General features: G+C 38.6%; 1 protein-coding gene across 1 annotated transcript in view; it reads left to right on the top strand.

Annotated features, from left to right (window-relative positions):
- ANKUB1 (ankyrin repeat and ubiquitin domain containing 1) overlaps positions 1 to 15965 on the top strand; it is a gene marked incomplete at its 5' end in the record, with an annotated part of 49672 nt that extends 33707 nt beyond the window's left edge. Inside the window, one exon of the mRNA XM_084232329.1 lies at positions 15774 to 15965. Coding sequence (XP_084088455.1) covers positions 15774 to 15903 — 130 coding nt within the window. The 3' untranslated portion in view covers positions 15904 to 15965. The remainder of the gene's footprint in view (positions 1 to 15773) is intronic.
- Between the last annotated feature and the right edge of the window lie 575 nt (positions 15966 to 16540).

Below are 16540 nucleotides of genomic sequence, written 5' to 3'. Positions count from 1 at the left end.
TTTTCAGCTCACCCCAAATCCTTCATGTTCCTTAACAGTCACTGACCATTCTCAGATATAACAATTATTTTGATCACTAACACTGATGATTTTTGTCTGTCCTTACTTTGTGTAAAGGACATCATATGGCATGTATCTTTTATATCTGCTTTTTGTTGCGCAACACATTACCTATGTGATTCATCTATGTTTTGGCATGTATTGATTCTTCCTATTTCTCTCTAGTATTCTACTTCCATGTAGCATCCATATCTTAATTTAATTATCCATTCTCTAATTGATAAGCATTTGGGTTGTTTCTAACTTAGAGATCTCTTGAATAAAGTTATATGATTATTCTTTTATGAGGTTTATGAGGTTTGGTGTACATCACATTCATTTCTCTTGACTCCATACCAAGGAATGGAATTGATGGATCACAGAAGTTTGTGTTTATGTTTGGCAAACATTTTCAAACAGTTTTCCAAAGAGCTTGTAACAGCATGTAGTTTTTGTACCTATATTTCATAAGGATTGGCATTATCAAAAGGAGACTGATAAGGCAATTTCAGAGGAAAAAATTTCTTTTTTTTTTAAAGATTTAATTATTTATCCATACAAGCACTGGGTACAGTCAGAAGCGTGGGAGGGTGAGAGAATTCACCAGAGCCAGAGAGGGGAACAGAACAGGCAAAGTGATGAAACACACTGCTGAGGGGGGCAGCGGGCGGCAGGAGAGGTCTGCAGAGGTCTGCGCGCCATGTGGGACCATCACGCAGTGGCCAGGGATTGAACTGGCGCTGCAGAGGCTGCAGGAGAGGTCTGCAGAAGTCTGCGCGCCATGTGGGACCCTCACCCAGTGGCTGGGGATCAAACCGGCGCTGCAGAGGCTGCGGGCAGCTTCGCAACCCAGCGCTCAACCGCTGTGCCACCAGGGAGGCCCAGGAAAAAATTTCTTTAAAGAAGAAAAGGAAGAAAACTCATAGAAGGAAACTCATTGTGCTTTTTCCTCTGGCACATTTTCTGTTATCAAATCTTTTCAACACTATTATTTTCTCTCCTGCCAATGTTTTTCCCTTCCCTCTATTTTACCCTCCACTTCTGCCTCATCTGTTTCGACCCCTTTCCACTGCATCTTTCCCAGGCTTGTCCCATGTCCCTCTGTTGGTGGGTTATGGAAGAGAAAGAGGGACCTAGTATTCTCACATCCATGCACAGTTCTTTTGGGTCTGGCTCATGCCCCCTCATAAGAGTCATGAAAGCACCTAAGTCTACTTGAAACCACCAGTCAGGCCAGGCAATTGGGTGGTCTGAACACATCTCACTAAAAAACCTATATAGCTTTTATAACAAAAATACATAAACATAAAGGAGCAAACATGTATTTTCTTTATGATAGGATCCACTGTCACCTAATTAGTATCATAGCCAGGAGATGGGGAATGACCTAATGTAATCCTGAATGATGGTAACCCAGGATGGATAAAGTAGCCATCAGATAATCCTGATTGTGTGGGAAGGGAAGTCTCCCAAAGCAAGCCCTCAGCTATCTCTGGCATAATGTGAATGCACTTGCTGAACACATGTCATTCAGGAACTTCATCTTTAGATCCATGAAATTTACCTCTTAGGGTTGACCCAAAAGTGGTATTGCTACAGTTAGCACAGATCAAGCATTAATGTTGGGTCTGGCTTGGTGAGTACATGGCAATATCATTGCCATCCTGTAAAGGCAGGCAGACTGAGTCTATTCCTCAGAAGATAGTGTAAGCTTTAAACAAATCAAAAAATAGCTTAAGGGTGTGTCTAAAACACATCTTCAGTCTTCCTTATTGCTTATTGTTGGATTTTGTGATCTGAAAGCTCAGTGTAAAGAAGATTCAGTGACCAATATAGAGTATTGGTCCAGAAGGCTGAGAGTAATGAATGGATTGAGAATCAATGGTAATCCCCAATTCTGATACTGATAAGCTTTCATACTCCTGATAAAAGTATAACACTCTTGATTTTTTTTTATAAAAATAACCAAGGACAGAGCAGGTTTAAGGTTCTACAAGTTTAAGTCACTGGAGATGATAAGGGTGTTTAGCTCAGGTTTGGAAAGTGAATACAGGGAATGAAATTGTTTGACCTACTCTTGCAACTAAGTCCTACCCTTGATGCAGGAGCAACACCACCCAAATTCCTCTTGATAAGTGACACATTTGGGGGAAGATTCCCTGGAATGAAGGAGACTTTGGGAGGGGTGGAAGAAAGCAAGTGAGCAGATAGAACAGAAATTTCTGTGGCAGTGTTGGTACAGAGGGGAAAGCTGGGCAAAGGAATATTTGCTTGTTTAGAAATTTTTTAATTATAAAAAACAGTAATATGTGCTTTCTATGAAACATCTAAACAACATAAAGTAAACATGAACATTTCCATTCTTCCTCTAGTCCTACTCTCCTCCCCTCTTTTTAGAAGGTACCATTATTACTATTTGGTCAGTAGCTCTCAGATTTTCTGTCTCTCTCTCGTTTATTATGTGTGTTTGTGGTGGGGGAGAGGTTTATGAGAGAGAGAAATAGAGATGTATATGTGCATGTCATTTTCATCATAAAATACATTTTACTGTATTTTTTGTTCCCAAATATATATTTCTCAAACATATCTGTCAAATCTTTCCAAATCAATAAAGCAGAGTAAGATAGTGGCAGATTAAATGCACTGGGCTCACTTCAGCATACTCACAAGATTGCAGCAGCACAAAGCCAATAACTTCTTAAAGAAAAGCAGATGATTACAGCATATGCTAGGAGGAGGGGAACCCAGTGAGCACCAGAACTAGTCAAGCTCACCCAGCCAGGAAAGGTGAGCTTCTGCTGACCCAGCAGGTCTTGTAAGCAGCACAGTGGAGCTGGCAAGGCCTTTACACAGTAACCCTTCATAAACCTAGGCTAGCTCCAGGATTGGATCCAGAATCAGACTTGCTACTGTAGGCCACCACAAATATCAGCACTGCCTTGTTGAGCTTTGGGATGAGACCTGAAAGCAGACTGATACTGGCATATCTCCTCAGATATCGGTACAATCTTGGTGAGCCCTGGGAAGGGGTCTGAAAGCATACCTGCCATGGAAGGCTGCCAAAGACATTTGGTAAACTCTGGGTCAGGACCTAGAATCAGATCTACCAAGATAGGCCCCTGCAGTCCTCAGTGAGCTTCAGAGAGGGGCCTGGAATCATACTTGTCACAATAAGCTTGCATAAATCTCAGTGAGCTCCAGAACCATTCTGGGACGCTGCCCTTTTGGTGGTAGCCCTCCCATAGAACCCAGTGATTCTGGGGTGGGAGGCGGGCGGGTTGAAGTAGCCTTAACCAAGATAGGCCCTGGCAGACCTCAGCAAGCTGTGACGGGGGTGACACTGGAAACCAGGACCAACATAGTAGGCTCCCACAGGCCTCAGTGAGTCCCAAGGAGGTTCTTGGAAGTAAGTTAATGCTGGAAGGTCTGGAAAGCAGTGAAGCAGACACTGCCGAGGAGAGTAGATGTGACAAGCCCTGGCAGAGGCAACTGTGGGGTCTGGTCCCCATGAGACATAGCACTTGGTGCAGTGAGCCAGAAGAATACTGGCTGGACAAGTAATCTTCCAAATAGGAGTATGATTGATTATCCATGGTCAATAGAGGCCAGTCCATACTTCAATAAAGTTGGCCCTGAGGAGACTCATGTTACATTGAACATGAGGTGCATAGAAAGAGGAAACTGTGAGCTGTGGTCTGGAGTAGTGGACACCTGTGCTAGAGCAGTCAGTTTAGCCAGAGACACAGGGGAGAAGGAAGTGGAGGTTATGTGGAGGCATACTCCTTCGAAAGATGGAAATCCTACGGAGGAACTGGGATGCTCCACACATACTGTGTCTCCAATAAAGATAATAGCAGAGTAGGCTTTCATAACTGCACTTCCCCTTTCCAGCATTTGGGACTGGCACCTACTCTGTGAGGTATATTGATGACAGAGGGAATGCTTAGGCTCTCCTCCCAAACCCCAGGGGGACATTAGGGAGGTCACAAACATGCCAATCCCAACCCAACTCATCCACACCAGCATCTGGATCCCTCCAAGTCCCTACCCACCCTGCTGACTCAGCGAGAGAAAAAACAGGTCTGAGTATATACAGAAGGCAGCAAAGGCCACAATCAATAAATTAGTAAATAATATTAAAATGCTAAAGATATTTTAAAAATAATGAAACAGGGAGACTTCAAGTAGCAAAATGGCATATAGAAAAATCTTGCATATGGAAATATGGGAACACAAGATAATATAATATCCCAAGGTGAGGACAACCCTTCAGAATCCAAACACACACACACACACATACACACACACACACACACACACACACACAAACCAGAAGAATAAATCTCTCTATCAGATAAAGAGCTCAAACAGCTATAATAATGAAACTCAGAGAGACAGAAGAAAACTCAGAAAGGCAAAATCAAAAAAATATGAGAACTCAGAAAAGGTGATCAAGAGCTACAATATAATTCAAAAAGACAATATTAATGAGCTCAGAAGTAAATCAATGAACTGATGTTAATTAAAGCTTTAAATAAGAAAATTTTTTAAAAATCAAAAGGTGGGCCTCCCCTGGTGGCGCAGTGGTTGAGCACTGGGTTGTGAGGCTTCCCGCAGCCTCTGCAGCGTCAGTTCGATCGCCAGCCACCGGCAAGGGTCCCACAAAAAAAAAATAAAATAAAAAAAACAAAAGGTAAAGAGCTAAATACATGAAATCAAGAACTCTATAAAATTCTATAGAAGTAGAATAGATTAAATGGAGGATTGAATCAGTAACCTCAAAGATTGTAATGCAGTATGGACCCAGCTCGAAGAGGAGAAAGAAACAAGATGTAAAAATATTGAAGGGATAATTTGAGAAATATCTGACATCAATAGGAAGGTCAACAGAAGAATTTGTGTATCATAGGAGGGGAAGAAAGAGAGAGGGGAACAGAGAACCTATCAAAGAAAATAATACAACAAAACTTCTCACATCTGGGAAAGGAATTAAATATACCAGTAAATTAAGCTAAAAGAACACCAGTTACCAAAATATAATGATATGTACACCAAATCACATTGTAGTGAAATTAAAGAGTTCAATACAAAGAACATTAAGGCAACTAATGGTAAAAAAAAAAAAAAAAGCAGGTAATGTGTAAATATATTCCTATCAGGCTTACATCAGATTTCTCAGCAAAAAACTCTACATGCAATGAGAAACTGGAATGATGTATTCAAAGTAGTCAAAGGTAGTAGGACTTACTGCAGTAAATCCTTCAATACCAGTCTTTTTCAGATATCAGGGAGATATAAATGCCATCTAAGACAGACAAAGCTAAAGGAGTTGGCAAACATCATCTCCTAAAGTAAATGTTGAAAAAAGCATTCTTAATCAAAATGATGACAATCCACCCAAAATTAAATAAGGAAATAGACAAAACCATAATAATAAAAGCAAAATAACAATAGTAAATCCCCATATTTAATATCACTCTAAATGTTAATGGACTGAATTCACTAATCAAAAGGCACAAAGTGGGTGATTGGATCCAAAAATAAAATCCAACTCTGTTGCCTCCAGGCAGAACCATCTGAGTTCCAGATATGAATATAGGTTCAAAGCAAATTGTTGGAAAACAGTGCCACAAGCAAAACAGATACCAAAAAGGGCAAGGAAGTCATAGCTAAATAAAGTTAACTTTCAGCAAATGACAAGGATGGATAATATAAAATGATTAAAGCATTAAGAAGCATCAGGAAGATATAATACTCATCAATATATATGACCAAATGAAAGAGCACCAAAATGCACAAGACATCTATTAGCAAACCTAAAAATAGACATTAATCACAACACAATAATGGCAGAGGATGACAACACTTCACTTTTACCAAAGGACAAATCAACCAGACAGAAACTCAAACCTTAGTAGAGGATAGGCCTACTAGACATTTATAAGGCCCAACAAGTCCCTCTTTCCCCAAAAGCTTAGTACACATTCTTCTCAATGTCACAGGGAATATTTTCCAAGATAAATCACATGTTGTGTCATAAATCAAGTGTCAACAATTCATGAATATTGAAATCATATCAAATATCTTCTCATAGCATAATGGTATTAAAGTAGAGATCAATCACAAAAAGAAAACCAAAAATAACTTCTAATCCATAGAGATTGAACATTACACTATGGAATGACTATTGGGCTATGAAAAAAATTTAAAAAGAAGTTAAAAAATACCTGGAGACAAATAAAAATGAAGATATGAGCTACCAGAACATATGAGATGTGGTAAAAGGGATCTACGTTCACACCAGGAAATAAGAAAGAGCTCAAATAACTTAACATCATACCTAAAGGAACTAGGAAAAGAAGAACAAATGAAACCAAAAGCCAGTAGAAGAAAGGAAATAATGAAAATTAGAGCAGAAATAAATTAAATAGAAGTCATAAAGACAGTTCAAAAGATCAATTAAAGCAAAAGCTGTTTTTTTTGGAAAAAAAATAAACAAAATAAACTCTAACTAAACTCACTAAGAAAAAGAAGGGGGAAAACATTAATAAATAGAATTAGAAAATAAAGAGAAGTTACTATAGACACCTCAGAAATAGAAAGGATCATTAGAGAGTACTGTGAACATTTTTATGCCATCAATTTGGAAAATCTGGGGAAAAATGAACAAATTCTTAGACACAAACAATCTTCTAAGGCTGAATCAAGAAAAAATAGAAAATCTGAATAAACAAATTATAACAAACAGAACATTGAAATAGTGAGCAGACATCTCCCAATTTACTAGTGAGTTCTACTAAACCTTTGAAGATGAACTAATACCTATCTTTCTTAAACTCTTCAGAAAATTGAGGAAGAGGAAGAGAGGCCAAGGTTTGTTTTTACTCTGACACTAAAAATAGACAAGGACATCACACATGCACAAATGAAAACTATAGACAAATATCCTTGATGAACATAGATGTAAAAATCCTCAACAAAATTTTAACAAACCAGATTCAATAATATAGTAAGAAAACCATACATCATGACCAAGTGGGATTTATTCCAGGAATGCAAGAATAGTTCAACAAAAAGGGGTTCAACAATAGTTCAATAGTTGATTTGCACATGCAAATCAATGTAATTCACCATATCAACAAAAGGCAAGAGAAAAGTCGTGATCATATCAATAGATGCAGAGAAGGCATTTAACAAGATTCAGCAGCCACTAATGATAAAAAAAAAAACTTTTAGCAAAATGGAGATAAAAAGAACATACCTCAACATAATAGATACCATATAAGACAAACCCACATTTAACATCATGCACAAATGAGAAAAAAATGAAAGTTTTCCCCTAAGATCAGTATATGATATCCACTGTCAACATTACTATTCAACATAGAAGTCCTGACTAGAACAATTAGGTAAGAGAAAGATATAAAAGGAATCCAAACTGGAAAAAAAAAGCAAAAGTATCCATTATTTGTAAATGACATGATAATATTCACAGAAAACCCTGAAGACTCCACTAAAATATAATTGGAAACATTAAATCAGTAAAGTAATAGGCTACAAAAATCAACATACAAGAGTCTGTCAATTCTTATATTTAAATAATGAACTAGAAGAGAAAGGAATCAAGAAAACAATTCCTTTTACAGTAGTATCAAAACTTATTAAATACCTAGGTATAGACCTAAACAAAGGAGATTGAAGACATTTTCAATGAAAACTGTAAGACATTGCTAAAAAAAAAAAAAAAAGACTCAAAGAAATGGAAAGATATTCTTTTCCTAATGAATTGCAAAAATTAACATAGTTAAGGCAGCCATCTAACACAAAGCAATATATAGATTCAACACAATATCAAAATTTCAATGGAATTCTTCAAAGAAATAGAGGAAAATTATTGAAATTTATGTGGAACTATAAAAGACCCTAAATAGCTAAAGCAATTTTGTTTTTTTTTTTACATGTTCAACATTATAGTTTTTTTTAATAATAAATTTTATTTTTATATTCCCCATACAATTGCAGCCCCCCCATTCTGACCCCAATCCCTCCCCTCCCTCCCCCGCCCCCCTAAAAGTGTCTCTGGTTCATAGTTTTTTGTTGATTTTGATTTTCACTTTCTTATAGTTATTCATTTTCCTGGTCCCTTATTTAAGTTTTCTAGATTCCTGCTATGAGTGAGACCATCCGGTATTTTTCTTTTTCTTTCTTTCTTATTTCGCTGAGCATGATCCCTTCCAGCGCCATCCATGTTGCTGCAAATTGCATGTGTTTATCTTTTTTGAATGCTGAGTAATATTCCATGGTATATATGTACCACATCTTCTTGATCCAGTCATCTATTTTTGGGCATTTGGGTTGTTTCCAAAGCTTAGCTATTGTAAACAGTGCTGCTGTAAACATAGGGGTGCAGGTGTTCTTTGGAATTGATGTTTCTGTGTCGTTTGGGCAAATACCTAGGAGTGGAATTGCTGGATCATATGGAAGCTCTATGTTTAGTAGGTCCAGAAATCTCCACACAGCTCTCCACAGTGGTTGGACCAGTTTGCACTCCCACCAACAGTGCAGAAGAGTTCCTTTTTCTCCACACCCTCGCCAACATTTGTTGTTGCTAGTTTTTTTAATATGTGCCATTCTCACTGGTGTAAGATGGTATCTCATGGTAGTTTTGATTTGCATTTTCCTGATTACAAGTGATGTTGAACATTTTTTCATATGCCTGTTGGCCATTTGCATTTCCTCTTCAGAGAAGTTTCTTTTTAGCTCTTCTGCCCATTTTTTGACTGGATTATTTTCTTTGTTGTTGTTGAGTCTCATCAGCTCTTTGCAGATTTTTGTGATCAGTCCTTTATCATTAGTGTTGTGTGCAAAAATGTTCTCCCAGTTGGTGGGGTTTCTCTTTGTTTTTGTTATTGTCTCTTTCGCTGTGCAGAAGCTCTTTAATTTGATGTAGTCCCAGCTGTTTATCTTTGCCTTCACTATCACTGCTTTGGGTGATGTGTCTGTAAAGATGTCTTTGATGTGCAAATCACATAGTGTTTCGCCTATATTCCCTTCTATATATTTTATGGTTTCAGGTCTTATGTCTAGTTCTTTAATCCATTTTGAGTTGATTTTTGTATATGGTGTGAGGTAGTGGTCAAGCTTAATTCTTTTGCATGTAGCGACCCAGTTTTCCCAGCACCATTTATTGAACAAACTTTCTTTGCTCCTTTGTCAAAGATTAGTTGACCATAAATCTGTGGGTTTATTTCTGGATTTTCTATTCGATTCCATTGGTCTGTATGTCTGTTCTTGTTCCAATACCATGCAGTTTTGATGATTATGGCTTTGTAGTATAATTTGAAGTCTGGGAGTGTGATTCCTCCATTCCCTTCTTTTTTTTTTCAGGAGCGCTAGCTAAAGCAATTTTGATTTAAAAGAAGAGGAATGGAGTTGTCATAATCCCAGACTTCAAACTATACAGGGTTACAATAATAAAAACAGTATAGTCTTGGAATAAAAATAGACACACAGACAGGTGAAATAGAATTGAGAACCCAGAAATAATCCCACATCATATGGACAATTAATCTACAACAAAGGAGCCAAAGGTGTTGGGAAAACTGGACAGTCACATGCAGGATAATGAAACTAGACAACTATCTCACACTATCCATAAAGTAATTCAAAATGGATTACTTGGATGTAAGAGTGGAAATTATAAAATACATAGAAGAAAACATAGGCAAAACACACCAGCACTGGCCTCAGTTATGTCTATGTGAATTCAACTACAATAGTAAGGGAAACAAAAGAAAATATAAATAAATGGGTCTATAAACTACAAAACTTCCACACAGTGAAAAAAACCATCATTAAGGTAAAAAGAAACCAAAATGAATGAGAGAAAATATTTGCACAGCATATAGCCAACAAGAAGAAAATATTCAAGTTTCATAAAAACACTCATACAACTCAACAGAAACAAAAACAAACTCCAATCAAAAAATGGGCAGAAGAGTGAAATAGACACATCTCCAAAGAAACCATGTAGCTAGCCAACAGGCTCATGAAAAATGTTCAACGTCACTTATCAGGGAAATGCAAATTAAAATCTCAGTGAGATACCATTCCCACTCCTGTGAGAATGGAACATAAAAAAAAAATAAAGCAAAACTCAGAAACAACAAATGTTGGTGAGGGTGTGCAGAAAAAGGAACCATCCTACACTAATAGTGAGAATATAGACTGGTCTATCCCTCATGGAAAATAGTATGGAGTATTCTCAAGATATTAAAAATGGATCTACAGTAGGATCCAGAAAATCCATTTCTAGGCATTTACTGTAAGAATGTAAAAACATTAATTTGAAGAAATATATACATTCCTATGTTCTTTTCAGCACTGTTTACAGCAACCAAGTCAGAGAAACAGCTCAAATGCTCATTGACAGAACAGTGGATTAAGAAAATATAGTCTACACATGCAGCATTGATACTCAACCAAAAGAATTTGTGAGAACAGGGATGGAACTGGGCGGGCTTATGCTAAATGAAATGAGTGAGAAGGAGAACAACTTGCTGATTCCACTCATGTGGAACAGAGAGAAAAGCAAAAACAAAGGAACTGACAAAACTAAACCAAAATAAACCCTAGGAATATGACTGCAGACTTGAAGCTACTTAGAGTGGGCAGGAGAATGAGGGTGGGAAAAAGGAGGGAGGAGGCACAATTGTCTATGGTAAAGGACTGTGGAGGCTTGGATGCTGAGGATGGGGCAGTGATGTTACAGAGTGTAATCTCCATTAAAAAAAGGGTGGTTCCATCTTCCTTGTCCCACCTTATGAAAGGTGGAGCTTAGCAGGGCTCTCTTCGAGAAGCTGAAGAAGACTGGGAGAAGAATCTTGGAGAGGAGAGAGGAAAAAGCAGTGGAGCAGAGAGACCTGTGAAGAAAAAGTTGTGCTTGCTTCTCAGCTCTGGACTTGCACGGGGGACTCGGGGAACATGAAAGGAGATACATGCAGAAACACTTGCAAGAAACATGGATGTGAGACCTGTGGAGAGGCTGACAATGGCAAACTTTCATTTGTATTTTGAGTTTACTTCTTTCGTTCCAGACTTACCTGGCCCCTTCTGCCCCTTTCCTATGGTTTCCTACTAGAAGGTGCTTACACTTGTGGCAAGCTTTTAGGCTTCAGCAATCCTGCTTTGGCCAACCCCGTTTGACTGAGCATTTACCCATAAAGGGTTGGGTAACTGGGTATTTTATTGAAAAGCTATTATTCCTACTTCTGTTCTCTTTCTATGCATACTAGTCCTATTAAAGTTCTTTCATACTGAGAATATGCTTTGTCTTTATGTGGCAGATGGCAGAACCCAATTAGAGTATACAAGTTTGGGGATCCTGGAGTACCCCTCAGTTTTCTACACACTAGCAGTAACATATACCTGAAAAGTATGAATCTTTCCCCTAAATCATATATGGTGTTGTAAACCAATCTTTACAAATCTTTTAGTAGTTGCCTAGTATTTCACTCTGTCAATATATAATAAGCTATTTAGCCAGCCCCCTGTGATTTATGCTCAAGCTGTTTCCAGTTTTTCATCATAATAAGAGTGGTGCAATTATTACATATAAAATCATTTGTGGAAGTGTTTCTGTAGAATATTTTCACTGAAGTGAAATTGCTTGTTCTAAGAATATATATATATACTCTATTGGTACATTATCTTCCTAAAAGGTTGTACCAAATTATTTCTATTTCTAAAGTATGAGAAGCTGCTCATGAGTTAATGATAAATTATCCATAGGAGAGGCCAAGGCCTAAAGGTAATTGTAGGGCAAGGGTAATGGAGGAACAGCTCCCTCACAAGTCTCAAGGGGTCAATTCATGTGGTATCTCATTATGAGTCACCCTTTCCTGAGACGGGGATTGTCAGTTGTACCTCCCACCCCAATCAACTTCAAATTTGGTGAAATTCAGCAGCTGGTCCTGTGGAACAAGGCCTGCCCCATACACGTTTCATGTACATTACATCGTGGATGTAGGGCAGGTATTTCTTCTCTCTGATTCCTCATGAATATACACTGCTCTCTCCCCATCTCTCCCCCAACCTCCCCATTCTTAGGTGCTGGGGTACAGTGGGAGCAATGGTCAAGCTTCCCTGGCAAGCATGGCTATCTTGTACAGGTAACTATAGAAAACTGCGAACATTAAGTAGGCACTTCTTGTGCATTCCAGGGCATTCCCTGAATTTAGGTGACTTGTTACATTAAGTCCTCTTCTTAGTTCAGCTTTAGGTGAAAGAAAGCCCAGGGGAGGCAAGAACTGGGTCCTTCACCTTCATTCATAGGTCAGAGAGTAGATTGAAAACTGAAGGTTCAGCCTTGTCAACTAACTTGTCCAAACAGCACAAGCTGAAACCTTGTCACTACAGTTCAGGGTCTGGGATCTTGAATTCTGTAAACAATCTAGAAGGGCAGGATCCTTGTCTCTTTTGTACACTTTTGTATGCAGCACAGTGCTTGGCATATAGAAGTGACAGGAGAGGTGACAAAGTTATAACACTATGATCTGAGAAGGAAACACTTCCTTTATGTTGAAGGAAACGGATTCAGTTAGATGATTATTAAAGACTACTAACTAATTATTATTAACAGTTATTCATTTACTGAGTCAGAGATACAGTGGTAGAGTGACGTTCCTAGTTTTAGCACTGACAGTTTTGTTTCCTGAGAATTTCCCAGTCCTAGGCAAACCACATTTTGGTCACCCTGCATGTCAATAATTGAGAACAAACATACAACCCCAAACCTATGAAACAAGCAAACTGTTTATTAGGATGAAATGGGCATAATCACACAAACTAACTGAAGAAAGTGCCATGAAGAAGAGGAACTTGGAACAACAGTTTCTATGGAAATTGGACACAGACCTTCACCTCCCTAAGAAAAGGTTTGCACTGAGATCTGAAGGATGAGTTGGAGAAGAGAGAAGAAGCGAGGCGAGAAGGAGAAGAGAGAAGAGAGGCGAGAAGCCCCTCCGGGAAGGAAAAACACCTAGTGCAAAATCCCTGTGGCTAGAGCTCTTAGGATCTTGTGAAGGAGAATGACATATGCGAGCAAGGAGAGGGAAGGATGAGACAAATATGGAAAGTGATGTTAGGTTCCATCTGAAGAATTGAAGTTTAGTGTAATATGTTGAGAAAGCATTGAAGAGTTTGAACTTATTCACTTTGGATTTTTTTAAATTCACTTTGACTATAGTGTAAGAAAATAAAAATGGATTCTCTAAGTCCAGAGAGGAGGCAACTGCAGGGTCTATGGGTGAAACAATGGTAGATTGCACTACAGGAGTGACTTCAGTCATGGAGAGAAGTGGATGGATTGGAAACAAATGTGAAAATGGTGGTAGAAGCATATGATAAATGAGGGAGAGGGTGACTCTTGTCTTTTGAGTTAGTCAAAGCAAGGGTAAGTTTCTGGGCTCATGGACACTCCCAGCCACTGCTGCAGCAGGAGAATCCACGATGTTCTGCTCCTATGTCTTGAGAGGCATAGGCAGTCATAGCAACTCTCAAGTCTCGGGACTTGCAGACATATTTGCAGCAGTGCCCAATGCTCAGACAGTTTAAGCAAGTGCCCAACTGGGAAAGGCAAAATAATGCTGGGGTAGTAATAACAAGGCAGTCTGCTAATGAGTGTTCATATTGTTCTAGCCTGCCAGCATGATAGTAGCTGCATCTGCCTTTTCTGAATAATTACAAGGACCCCAGAAAATGATGGTTTGATGGCAAAATGCCTAATTATCCCACTTCCACACATTCATATGGCAGTGTTGGCCTGGCAAAGAGGAAAGTGCTCTTAGAAAAGAAACTGACCTAGGAGGTACCAGCCTGCAAGCTCTCCCTCCAGCCCTGATTTGATCTTATTCATAGTGCTATCACAGTCTGATATTATATTCGCGCTCTATTTGTGTGTTTGTCTCCTCACTGAAATGTAAATTCTATGATGGAAAGATTCTTGTATGTTTTTTTTCATTCTTGGTATCATAAGCACGGAATTCAAAAGTCAGGGGGAGAATCAGGATGAGCTCTGAGTCTAGGAAAAATTAGACTATGCATCAGAGAGGGAGAGAGAGGACTTCAGAGAAAGTCAAGTGGGATGTGGGGAAAGCTAAAGATGCCTAAGTGATTTCCTTATGGCTTAAGCTTTGATTTTATTGGCAACAAGAGGGGTTAACTCCTTTTAGAGGGTTTCGGGAGATACAATCATTGAGGTAACATTAATAATGAGCCAGACACACATGCAACCAGTTCCAGTATTTGGAACACTAAGGTACTTTTATGCAATGAAAGATTGCCTAAATATATTGGATGAAAGTCTTTTAAATGACAGGTAAAAAATAGCGATGGTAAGGAAAAAGAGCTGGTAGAGGCAGAGATTACAGCAGGTTGTGATGTTGCCTATGAAAGGGCAAGCAAGAGATTTCATTTTCAGGAAATTAAGTTGAATTTGCAAAAGGCATTTTAGAGGTAAGGGGGAAATTGGCTGGAAAGGAAACTCTCAAAGCAAACTCACCTACATTGAGATGTATCTTGTATTCCGAAGTGGATGGTTTATTCCTTATTCCACTATCTATGGGATAGAAAGTAGGGGGGGGGGAAACTCACAGAAATTCTTTTTCTCAGGAAAGTCACATGATCAGTTATTGCTTATTTTTGAGGACAGATCTGGTGGAGATGTCTGGAAGAGCCATTGGAAAGAATATTGAAGGTAGAAGGACTGCAGTTGAGTTAGGAGACTACAAAAAGCAAAGCAAAAGACCATGGAGACCTGGACTAGAACAAAAGTCGTTAGGGAAAATGGGAAAGGCAAAATACGACAAATATATCTGAGGAACAATCCACAAAGTATGGTCACTAATTGGGTGTATGAATTGACAGAGAAGGAGGAATTGACTTTTGCTTCTAGTGTTGGAGATGATCAGGACAGCAAAGCCTGTGTATTAGAACAAGGATGCTGAAGGGGACAGGTTAGGAAAATTATTTTAAGGATCTCATTTGGTAATTGGAAATATGCAAATTTTAAGAAAGGTTAGGATTTAGGAGTCATGGCTATGGAGTTGAAGCAATAAGTAAGGACTACTGATATGAGGGTGCAGAAAGAGAGGACAAAGGATAGAATCCTGAAGGATGACAATATTCAAGGGTATGTAAAAACCCCACTGTAGTAAATCACATTCATATCCTACATAGTAGTGTAATTATATTCAAAATTACAAGTCTTTATTAGCATATAGCCAGAGAATAGCTATCACAAAACATTGTTTCATTACATTTGAGTTGAATGTGATTAATAGATAAGATCAACTATCTTATCAATGAAAAGTGTGTGCCTGTGGTAGAGGAAGAGAAGGGAGAATAGGTCAGGGAATAAATGATCTATAAGAATGCCTTGGAGAAAAGAGAGAAAAAGTTTCAAGCTAGAGGATTCTGTATGATATTCAGTGGCTTTCTGTTTCCCGTTTTTGTTGTAGTGGGCTCTAAACTTCTAGTATTACTTTGGGAAAACCTTATTCTGATACGATTGATAAGGAACTGGTTTTAGAAAGATTTCTCTTTCCTATATTACATGTAATGTGACAAGATAATCTAACCATAGCTACAGAATAAACCTAAAGATACCCATCATTTTAATTACAAATAGGGACAAGATTGTATTGCCTTATGAATTGTGTCTTGTTTTCTTGCAGTTCCTTTAAAGAGAAACGATGGCTTCAGCAGCTAGAAATCGCGAGAATCCTGGCCAAAAAGAGCGTTTCTAGTCTGACAACCAAAGAAGGCCCGATGGCATGTGAAAATCCTCCAAAAAATGTAACCTGAAAGTGATAATAACCCAAATTTGGGTAAAAACCTGGTCAAATAGAACCTGTAGTTTTATGCTAAACACTTCCATAACATTTCTAATGCTAAAATTTCTAATAACAGTTTTAATGACAGATAATTATAAAGTAGATATTTAATATTTAATACTTTTTTGTACTTCATCACCCTAAATGAAAACTTAAGGAACTTAAGTTTTTGCATAAATATTCTGAGGAAGAATTTATAAGAAACTGAGAACAATGCCTGCTTAAAAGGTAAGAAAATTAGCAGAGGGGAAACAAGGATAGTAGTGAGAATTTTTACTATTTCTTTTCTTCTTTGCTTTGCTGTTTTTTTTTTTTTTTTCCCCAAGCCATAAGAATGTATGGCTTAGGGCCTCCCCGGTGGCGCAGCGGTTGAGCGCTGGGTTGCGAAGCTGCCCGCGGCCTCTGCGGCGCCGGTTCGATCCCCGGCTGCTCCCCGGCCACCGGAGGAGGGTCCCACATGGCGCGCAGACCTCTCCTGCTGCCCGCTACTCCTGTCAGCAGTGTACTTTGGTCCTTCTGCCTGCTCTGCTCCCCACTCTGGCTCTGGTGAATTCTCTCACCCTCCCGCGCTTCTGACTGTACCCAGTGCATGTATAAAGAAACAAACA

The sequence above is a fragment of the Talpa europaea genome (assembly GCF_964194135.1).
Source record: "Talpa europaea genome assembly, chromosome: 4".
NCBI classification, from domain to species: Eukaryota; Metazoa; Chordata; class Mammalia; order Eulipotyphla; family Talpidae; genus Talpa; species Talpa europaea.
The sequence above is the reverse complement of the archived record's forward strand: the minus strand, read 5'-3'. Positions and strand labels throughout refer to the sequence as shown.